The sequence below is a fragment of the Trachymyrmex septentrionalis genome, unplaced genomic scaffold (assembly GCF_001594115.1).
Source record: "Trachymyrmex septentrionalis isolate Tsep2-gDNA-1 unplaced genomic scaffold, Tsep1.0 scaffold22, whole genome shotgun sequence".
Classification (NCBI taxonomy): domain Eukaryota; kingdom Metazoa; phylum Arthropoda; class Insecta; order Hymenoptera; family Formicidae; genus Trachymyrmex; species Trachymyrmex septentrionalis.
In genome coordinates this window covers 4,519,946-4,530,678 of record NW_017305375.1, presented here as the reverse complement: position 1 = coordinate 4,530,678, position 10,733 = coordinate 4,519,946, and the positions used below count along the sequence as shown (strand labels likewise).

The window sequence follows — 10,733 nt, the reverse complement described above, 5'->3', positions numbered from 1 at the left end:
ATATAAATTTATTATTATTAATATATCTTTATATTGATATTAATAAAAGAATAATGTTAATAATATAATTAATTTGTTTTATTTTACTGTTCTATGTAGATCCAAAGCTTCCGTCTTCATATTTTCTCCAAAGCGTGATTATGAGTCTTCACTTTTCAATGCCGCAGGTTTATCGACACAAAACCGTGGGCGAAGTTCCCCGCTTTGGATTTCAATGACGGTCCCGTGAATGCTCGAAGGTCGATCGCGGTGAACAAAACGAGTTTAGCGCCCTAAGTTTCTATAGTTTCAGTTTGCGTTGCGCAACGCGGTGCTACATGTACTACAGCAGAAGCTATTGTTATGTGTCAACAGTACCGTATTGTGAGCGAAAGCTATTTGAACGCTATGTATTCGCTACATCTTTATTCCAACACAATGATCGTAATACAACTGAATATAACGGTCGCCTTGTAAAAAATATATATAAAATAAATAGAAAATTTGAACAATAAGATTTGAATAAAATCGAACGATTAAATCGAGTTGCAATTTAACGAATCACCTTTTGATAATTACGGTAACATTAATTACATTAACAATTTAATTAATTAATCATATATTAATTAACAACATAATTAATGCGTCAGTAAGTTCACATTGATTTAATGATGTCCGGCATTACTTGCACAACGCAAGAGGTTTATGCAACTCCGAGCTTAGTTGAAGACCCGATGTGCAATAATCTCGCTTCCAAAATACATTGTTAAACCGAATAACAGACGCGTAGGAAACGAGCCCCCCTTTGTTCTTTAATTATGAACGGTTCTACTCGACATTCACCTAACTGTGAGAACCAGGAGCGTAGATCCGGTCTCCACGACTTCGCGATCTTCGCGATTCTCCACGATGGAGAGGAAAGGATTACTGGGTCATAAAAATACTATTTTTAAAACAGTCGTGCTTGTGATTTCTCCTAAATTACAATGCAACACAGTTCGATTAAATGAAAATCACTTTATCCGTTTTAGCAATTACTTGACAGACCCAATTAGTCTCAATATCTGATGAGCAATAATAAATTTTATTTATCTTTGGGCATCCTTGAAATAAAAATTTCAGCTTTAATTCTCATAATTTTTACTAAGAATATCGTGTAATTAAATTTATATCTTTATAATGATTGTATCGTGAAACTCTAAATAAAAATTAAATTAATTTTTTACAGAGAACAATATTCTTTAAATACGTCTGCTCCGCGGATTTTTTTTCTTTCCACTTTAATGTAACTTTTTGCACAGTATCTTTTGATATTTGAATTCGCTATAACTTGATTCGATTCAATTTTTATATTCGCAAAATAATTTTATATTTCTCAAGTATTTCTATAATTGATTATTAAAAACATCCTCTTTGATATTTTTCTATCTCATTTCTCCTATAGTATTAGATCTATTTTTTCTTATTACGTAGTTCTGCAATACTTCTCGATTCTTTCTTTTCACAATAAGATTTTGTATTTCTCAAGAATTTTTATTATATTAATTGCTTAAAAACGTTTTCGATACTTTTCTATTGTTTTTCTCCTACGATATTAGACCTATTTTTCTTTATCATATTCACGTAATATTTACGCGATATCTTTCGATTCTTTCTTTTAAATTCCTCCATTTAATGTTTAACAATCAAGAATTTGAAAAATTTTAATTGAAAATATTTACTATATATGAAATGTAATCAAAGAATATAATTATAATTTAATATATTTTTCCATATACAGATTCAAAGCAATAGTCTCAATTTGCAATCAGATACAGAATATTTGCATCATGCATATTTTTCAATTTTAAATAATATAGAGGAAAACCCTCTATTATGAGATAGGCGCCTAATATGAGATCGCGGCGTTTCCGCTAAACTAATAAACGCTATCTATTGGTCCCATCATGAATTTATTGTTCTTGGATTGAAAACTATTTAGTGGAAAATTCATTATTAGTGCCTTATAAATCGTGCCTATTAGTCGTTGGAAAAAAAGATTTTAGAATTTCGATGTGTCTTCAAGTTTCGTTGAGATGAGCTTTTAAACCTTGTTTATTATTTAATAAGTAAATATTTAGCAATAAGTTCTTCATGTGGTGATAGAGTAAAATCGTACTAATAGAAAAATACGTGATATGTTGAATTGCTTAATTACAGAAGTGAGACTTGATGATCGTAAAACCGTAGGCGTGGAAATCTTAATATGAGATACCCAAAGTATTTCTAATATGAAATAACTTATGCTCCTATATCATAGAAATCATTGCTGAAGTATAAATGTTATTGTACAAAATAATAAAAAGAACAATCGAAATAAACATTGAGTGCCTGTTTCTGCTTGATTTCCAACTATCTGAAAACGAGTCAGCTAGGTACAATGTATCGCATACTCATTTTGCACTGGCTGTATTTATTTGTATTTTAGAAACATTAAATAAAGTTTTTTAATTGCAATACTGATGTACTTTACGTTTTATTATCGATTTCTCGGGACATCTCATATTAGGAGCATAATTTTTTGACTTTGCGATTTGTTCACTTTTTACATTTCTTTAATTTATAAAAAAGAAAATAAAATTTGAATTAAATTTTACATAACATTATTTTAAAGTTTATTAAATTCTCTTTAAAATAACATATTTTTTAAAATTCTATCGATAGATTTTTAACATTTACCCAAAATAAACTCGGTATCTCATAAGGATAGGGATCTTTCCTCTACATATATATACAGAAATAATCATTATTTATTATATGTGTTAGATTTTTTTCTACAACGTTATGATGTATATGTAGGTATTTGTCCCTGTCCCTGACACTTTATATTTGTATATATAAAGATTTAGTCTCTCTTATATATTCGAACGAATTACATATATTATATAATGTTTGACGTAATTTCAATTTCACATTTTTATGAAGTTTCCGTTTTGTAAAACGCTCTTCTCTCTTACATAGTAAGTCATATTAGTCAGTTTACATTTATATTAATTGGATATATATTTACAGTCCACGATTTCTCAATTCACAATTACACACCTCGCAGAATTCAATCAAATTCATAATTTTACAGAATTATGATATCTTGAATCTGTAAATCTTTAGTGGCTGTACATATTGGAGAAAGAGAAGTTTCTGTTATTAGTATTATATATTATATAATATACAAATTCTTATTCGCTGTAGAATACTCTAAACCAAGTCGAAACGTAATATTTTCATTATATTAATTGCTTTTTTAATTGTGTCTTTTTCTAAATTTTTCTATCGCATTTCCTCCACGATATTAAATCTGCTTTTTCTAATCACGTATAATATTCATGAGATGTCTCTCAATTTTTTTATTTGATTTTGATACACAATTTGATATTTTTATATTACTCAAATATATTTCTGTTATATTAATTGTTTTTCTAAAGAATGAATCCTCTTTGATACATTTTTATCATAGTTCTCTATATAACAATATTATACTTACATTTTCTCATCTGCACGTAATATTCATAATATCTCTCGAATTTTTTATTTAATTTCGTTATAACTTAATATTCCGTTCGATTTTTACACTCACAAATTGATTTTCAGTTTTTTAAGCATATATTTTTATAATTATTGTCTTAAAGACGTCCTCTTCATCACATTTCCTTTTCGATATTGCACCTTGAATTTTCTTATTGATACGGAATATTCGCACGGTATCTCTCGATATTTTTTTTTTTCAGGATTGTGATATTCTGTGTTACACATAAATGTTACAACTCACGTCAACGAAATAGATGCTCGCGATGGCAGTGTGCGCCGGCGACTGCACTTCATATAGCGAAGCAAAGCGCGATTGACAGTACAATGTTCCGTAATTTCCTCACTGGAGGCCTCCTCGACTGGCTTCTCGGCCCTCCCGCCATTCCTTCGAATGATTTGTCTTCGACGTCGACAATCTTGGTGAAAAAGAAGTATTTTTGATAAAATTCTTAAATAAAAATTCAAAAATCCAGATACTCGAATTGTGCGAAGTCTCTGTCATTTAATTGCTTGACGAGTAAGTGATAGCTGCTTGAATTCGCCCATTTGTTTTAAATAGATCCAATTTTGTATTTAAAATTAACGTTTGTAAGATATTCAGAAAAGTAATACTAACCATCTTGAACATCTTAAAGATATCCGATGTTATAATTCGAACCGTACGTTTTTAATATGTATTTAAAACATTATTGTGTTGTCTGGATATACCATGCTTATATAAAACGATGTATTATAACTATTTCTGTGAAAAACAAGAGATTTATATAAATGTAAAAAAAAAACAGAATCGTCATTTAAGAAATATATTTAAGAAACCGCATGCTATGTGATATTATCACAATATAATAATAAAATGTAATATTTTATGTGTATGGTTTTGTAATAAAATATTTTACTATATGGATTTTTTATACAGCACAGAATTTTTTAAAACATTCATAGAATGTTTTAAAAATGTACAAATATTCATAGAATATTCGTAGACGTTCTATGAATATTGTGTGTTATCTAGGTATTATAAGTATATGTATTTTATCGTAACAGTAATAGAAATATAAAAGAGACGGAATCGTATAATTATACTAATATTATCGTATTCTGCAAATTTAATAGTATATATAAGACATGCTCAATAATATTATCTATTTATTTGAACAATTAAAAAAAGCGAAATTCGAACAACAGATTTATACGAATATAAAAGACAGACAAAATTGTTTCGTTTGTATAAGAAATATATTTAAGAAATCGTATGTTTTATATAATCGTTTGATTTGTATGAAAAATATATTTAAGAAATCGCATGCGAGTTTTAATAATATTGCTATGTAACGTATAAAATATTATATCATGTATATGTAGTTTTGTAATAAAATATTTACTGACAGTTACTGAAAATTCAGTGAATTTCATTGACATTATTTTCATTAAAATAGTACGACAAGATATCGATACTAACTATAGATAAACGCAAAGGAACGCTGATATAACGTTAATTTTGATTATGAAAAGGCAAGATCAAAATTTCAAAGCTATCTCTATATTATTTATGTATATAAAATATAAAATTTTTATACAGTATGCAAAATGTGTATGTACAATATGCGCTTTGAAAATTTGCACTTTTAGAACCGCGCCACAGATACTTGTAAATTATAATATATACAGGTACTTTATAAATTGAAGTAATAAATTTGAAAAGAAAGAAACGATATTATTATTAATTTTTTCTTATTTTTCATTAAATAACCTTATTAAAAATAAATCGTAAAATAAATAGTTATTTGAATATTATATATACTTGTTGCCTGCTCTAAAAAGGAGAAGCACATGAAAAAAATTAAGGATTTTAAACAACTTACTAATTGTAAGTGTTTTCTTTTGCGCTATGAATTCTATTCAGCTGGCATCATTCTAGAAGAAGCAGTAACGCTGTAGAACATCAGCATCCGCATATTAATAATCGTGTTAATTAAACGCATGCGAGTGGAAGGCTTTAAATATGTTGATGCGTCTAGTTTAAGTCTTCGTCGCGAATGCTTTGTTGCGTAATTACAACAGCACTTAATAATGTTTCACGCCGTTTTTCCCTTCGGATTTTACGCAACTGTTATGGAAAATACATTACAACCTTGGTGATTAACGACGAAAATAAAAGTGACGAATACGGCCAATTTTTACATTACGTTTCAAAAGATATTGCTATGCGTATTTCGACATTGTAGATCGTTTAAATATATTACCATATATTTTAAATACATCACGAATTAATCGCAAGTACGATCATCTATATCTGTATGCGCAATAAAGCTATAATCTATTATTGAAGCTTGAGCAATGCCATTTATTTTGTTCTTTGTGTTTCCTGCTTCTCTTTTTCACTCTCGAATTGTCATGACAGTCTCACATATATACATAGAAATTCATGGAATTGCACGCATCGTTTTGAGAGACACCGTTTGATTAGATCGGTTTGATTAGATCGTTAACGTAATATTTTTATTGCTGGTAAAGAATTTAGAGATGAGTCCTTGAGAAAAGTTCTCGCAAATATTAGCATGAATAATTATAATTTGCGAGTAAACCGATATTGCTTCTTCAGCTACAGTGGTCCTACTTGTGTTTCTTTCTTCTTGAGATTAAGTTTCTCTGGCTCTTGCACAATATTATATTTATGATTATCTGAAATCCAACTCCATAAACTCAACTTAACTTATACGTTGTTCAACAACGTCTTCGGAGAACTGGTACTTTGCGTCTCACGAAAGTACAGTCAGTGGTATCACACAAACAAGTATCGACAAGGACACCATGAGAGACGAGCCTGTAAACGAAAGTTGCGTTAAGCAAGAATTTTCCAAGCAGAATAAAATCCAAACGTCATCTTTCAAATAAAAAATTATTAATTTCCTCGTTTTACATAAGGTACATGTCAAATCACTTTTACTTACCGGTGCTTTTGCTTACGCATTTGTCTTCTACATTCAAAATGTAATTATCGGCACATGTGCATATGTTTGAATCACACGTCATAGACTTAATTGGCGGATCGTTCTTGTAATCTTCGGCCTGATAACATTCGTAATTGTTCTCGCACTCGTTACCGATTGCTGCAAAACAATTGACAACGATTAATTTTTATAATTCTTTAACACGTAATACGCTTCCTTCTCCCGACTCTCTCTGGGAAATATATTGAATATAAAGGTAAAGGGGAAGATATCTTTGTAAAAACATCTTATTTTTAAAAACTGAACATTAATTAAGAATTTATTAATTAGGACTAAAATATGTTGTATCCCGACAAGCAGACATTATTTGTCATTTTGACATCAAAATATTATTTTGACGACAAATGATGTTAGCTTGTTACTTGGAATATTTCTTAAAATTATTTTATCTGATGTGTAACAATTAAAATATATTATTTTAATAATAATTCAATAAACACATCAACTAAAAATAACATAACATAATTTCACACTCGATAATGTAACTGTTATGTAACATATATGGTATATTACATTTATATTATTAAGCGTAAAATTACAATATTAATGTTATGTTACTTTTAGTTATTACTAGTATTTACTAGGAAATGAAAATGAAAAATTGTATTATTTATGTATGAATGCACGAAAAGTATAGTACAGTCGAGAAATGTAGCTTCTAAGATCACGAACACAACTATAATATTTTCGCGAAGTACTTTTAATTATATTAATGTAGACTGTATTCATTTTTAATAAATTGCTAATTAATGCTTATTTTTTACAATTAAAACTTTTGGTATAAAAATTTGCCCTGTACGAATACTTTTGTGTAGATTTAAAAAAATCTATTGCTACGATTCTACAGAGAAACTGCTAGCTGAAAACTTGCGGATACCTTTATTGGGGAAACACCTCGTCATTTCGCGTTCGTAATGAAAATCCTCCCTGCACTGACACACGTTGTTGACACAGGTCGAGAACTCGGACGTGCACTGTACCGACTCCGTACATTCGTCCTGAATCTTTTTAGCGGCCGTTAAACACTTCGTGCCATTGGTGTTCAATACTGTTTCAGCCGCACATCCGCATGTTTTGTTTTCAGTGCAGATATTACCTTCGATATGCGAGCACTCATGATTTTTTGTGCACGGTTCAGCGTATCCTGCAAATGTAATGTACACTCAGAGTAAACCAAATAGTATCAGCGACTATATAATGAGATCAAATGACTTTGTAAGTCGCAAGAACAAAAGTAAAAATGATATTGAGAATTACGAAAATATAAGATAAGAAATATGAAATATATATAATTTGTAGCTGTAGCATAGAAATTGTTAGTTAAAGTATATATTAATACAATTAAATGTTAAACATTAGTTTAATAGTTATACAAATTATTAAGTACCTAGTATTAAAATAGCAAGACTACAATATATAATTATATAGATCTTATATAAATTTTTTATATACATTTTTTGTTTAAATATATTTTTTAAATAAATTATTATGCCATAATGACATTATAATACTATGATTTGTATTAATAATATTTCATTAATACAATACTATTTTATAGTCCAATCAACATGTATTTACTACAATTAGTTAATTTTATTTCCTTAGTTCACACACACACACACACACACACACATACGACTTATTTTTCTTATCACATTACGCAGGAAATGCTATTTCCTCTCATTTGCTTACTCCCTACTTTTTATTTCTCTCTAAATTTACATCTACACGAAAAGAACATTTTTTTTATTAAGCTATACAAATAATATATAGATCTGAAAATAATAGTTATAAGACCATCAAAATATTTAGAATGTTTAAGCGTGATGACAATGCACTAAAAAGTTATAACATTTTAGCGATCAGCTGGAGTATTCTACATAATTATTTTAATGAGCCAAACAAAATTATTTTCAGGTATCTAACTAAACTTTTAGACATTTAAGTAAAAACTATTCTTTTCGTGTATGTTTAGAATGATTTTGACAAAACTCTAATTATTTTAATGAATTAATTAAACGATTAATTAATTAATTCGTACCTGTAGTGTTTTGTTAATACAAATAATGTTGTTAATTTTTATCGTTTTACATGTTAAAAAATATTAGATTGATCACAATGATTAGATGATCACAAATTATATATTTCTTCACGAAGAAATTTCTCCAAGGAATATATATATGTATTATATAAAGTTTCATTAAAATTAGAATTTAAAATTTTATGAAATTCCTTCATTAAAAATTTTGTTGCGAGCAATTCTGCCTATTAAATTATAACTTTTTCAAATATCCCGGGAAAAAACAATCTAATGGTTCTTTTGCTGATCAAGAGGATTCTTTCCAGCAATGTATCATAGCTAATTGTCGCGCGACTTGAGGAAATCAAAGAATCATATTTATAAAAAATATGTTAATTTTTAGCTTTCTTTGTATAGTATTCTGTAAAAAATAGATATTATAACACTTACCAGCCATTTTCCAACATGCGTTGTCTATGTAATAATAACCAGATACACAAACGCATGTACTGTTCTCGCAAGTAGTGTTCGCCAAAAACGTTAAACATTGATTTTTATCTGTGCAAGAAACCTCGAACGACTCGATCTCTGTTTGAAGAAATTGTATAAGCGTTAATTAGCTACTAAAACTACTAGAGATATAGTTATATACAATAATTAATTGAAAAACGTTAAATAATATTTAAAGTAAAAAAAATTTAGGCTCTCTCGCTCTTTTCATTAAAGATAAATATTTTTGTATTTTTTTGCTTACTTTGGACGCAACTTTTTAAGTTGCTCGACGGTACATAATTTTTTAAACAAGTGCACTGGCTAATAGTATAATTGCAAATTCCGCCCTCGAAAAGACAGTCTTGTTCGTGCTTGCATCTTCGATAAAGCAATGAACCTAAAAGAGAATTACCTTGCAGATACAATCGGGAAATTCAACAAATAAGAACTCTAATATATTTGAGTTGTTTTTCTGATCATATCACCTGAAGTTTTATTCTCGTGCATATGTATAGATGCAATAATAATGCTAGAGCAAGCTTCAGCGTCATTGTCTAGCCTCGGACACATGCAATATCCTTTTTGACAAAAAGCGTCCCCCGGAAGTGACATATTCCTACAATCTGACGTGTTTCTACACGGGATAGGTATATCTGCAATTGAATCGGTCTTTTCAGAAAGCGCAAACAAAAAACATTTTTTGACAACGAGAGATAAAGGCTGTTGTTCAGTTCATCATTATTGCATTAGGTGTTATTTTTGTTTTCTATCCCAGAAAAATTGTCATAGATTACATAATAAGATGCATAATGAAAATACACAATGAAATTCGTCGTGGATCTTTTTAATCAGTGTGTATTTTCAAATTTGCTCTATAAGTAAAATTAAATGAAAATAGATAAGCTTCTTCAATTTTTTATTTGAAAAACGCGCAAATATATTTTTAGTAACGACCGATTCAATCAAAGGTGTATTTAAAATGCTCAATTTGCCCCAGATACGCAAACCAATTTGCAGACTTGCAAACAGTGGAAAACTTCCAGTCAAGATAAATAAAGCTGTTTTGGTATAGCAAAAAATGTTTATGTGTTTAAGTGTGAATAAGCTGCGACCGTTTGTTAGATTTGAAATTGATGTTATGTTATAATTAATAATCAAATATATGTGTACATAATTACAGTATGCGCGTGTCAAGGTAAAATTTTTTGTCGCGATATAAATTTATTAAAGAATTTTTATTAAAAAGTAGGTACAAGCACTGACCACATATAGATATCTCCCAAGAAAGATGGATGCTTTATCTGAAGAATGTTTCATTTATTAAATAGGCAAATGTGTTAAGTATTCAAGGTGATAAGCACATAAGCGTGTATAAATGGTATTTTTTGATAAAAAAAGTATTATGACATTATAATTCATAATATATAATGTGATTAATTATGTACTATAAACTGTTGATCAGCATATTTAATATCATGTTTGAATAATCTAAATGTAATAATTGAGTATTCTCATTATAAGTTGCTAAAAATTGTATAAGGTATAATTTGTAGCTGATTTGAAATTAGATAAAGGAATTTAATTATTATTAATTAATAATTTAAGTAATATAGTTCAATCAGAATAATTAAACTTATTAATGATTATAACTTATTAACAATCTTTAC

The 10,733-nt window shown here is 28.6% G+C and overlaps 2 protein-coding genes across 4 annotated transcripts in view; both read right to left on the bottom strand.

Annotated features, from left to right (window-relative positions):
* Positions 1 to 3,953, bottom strand: part of LOC108748260 (tenascin-like) — a 9,568-nt gene extending 5,615 nt beyond the window's left edge. For both annotated transcript variants that reach the window (XM_018486297.1, XM_018486298.1), the window contains exon 1: positions 3,500 to 3,953. The gene's annotated coding sequence lies outside the window, so the exon portion shown is untranslated. The remainder of the gene's footprint in view (positions 1 to 3,499) is intronic.
* Positions 3,954 to 5,354: 1,401 nt separating this feature from the next.
* The window catches only part of LOC108748261 (fibulin-1-like), a 6,504-nt gene continuing 1,125 nt past the window's right edge, over positions 5,355 to 10,733 (bottom strand). The window contains exons 2-7 of one of the 2 annotated variants that reach the window (XM_018486299.1): positions 9,552 to 9,719; positions 9,329 to 9,463; positions 9,025 to 9,162; positions 7,432 to 7,698; positions 6,495 to 6,653; positions 5,355 to 6,367 (exon numbers count right to left, since the gene is read on the bottom strand). In XM_018486299.1, coding sequence (XP_018341801.1) covers positions 6,303 to 6,367; positions 6,495 to 6,653; positions 7,432 to 7,698; positions 9,025 to 9,162; positions 9,329 to 9,463; positions 9,552 to 9,719 — 932 coding nt within the window. In that variant the 3' untranslated portion in view covers positions 5,355 to 6,302. The remainder of the gene's footprint in view (positions 6,368 to 6,494; positions 6,654 to 7,431; positions 7,699 to 9,024; positions 9,163 to 9,328; positions 9,464 to 9,551; positions 9,720 to 10,733) is intronic. The other variant, XM_018486301.1, reaches the window with a different exon arrangement.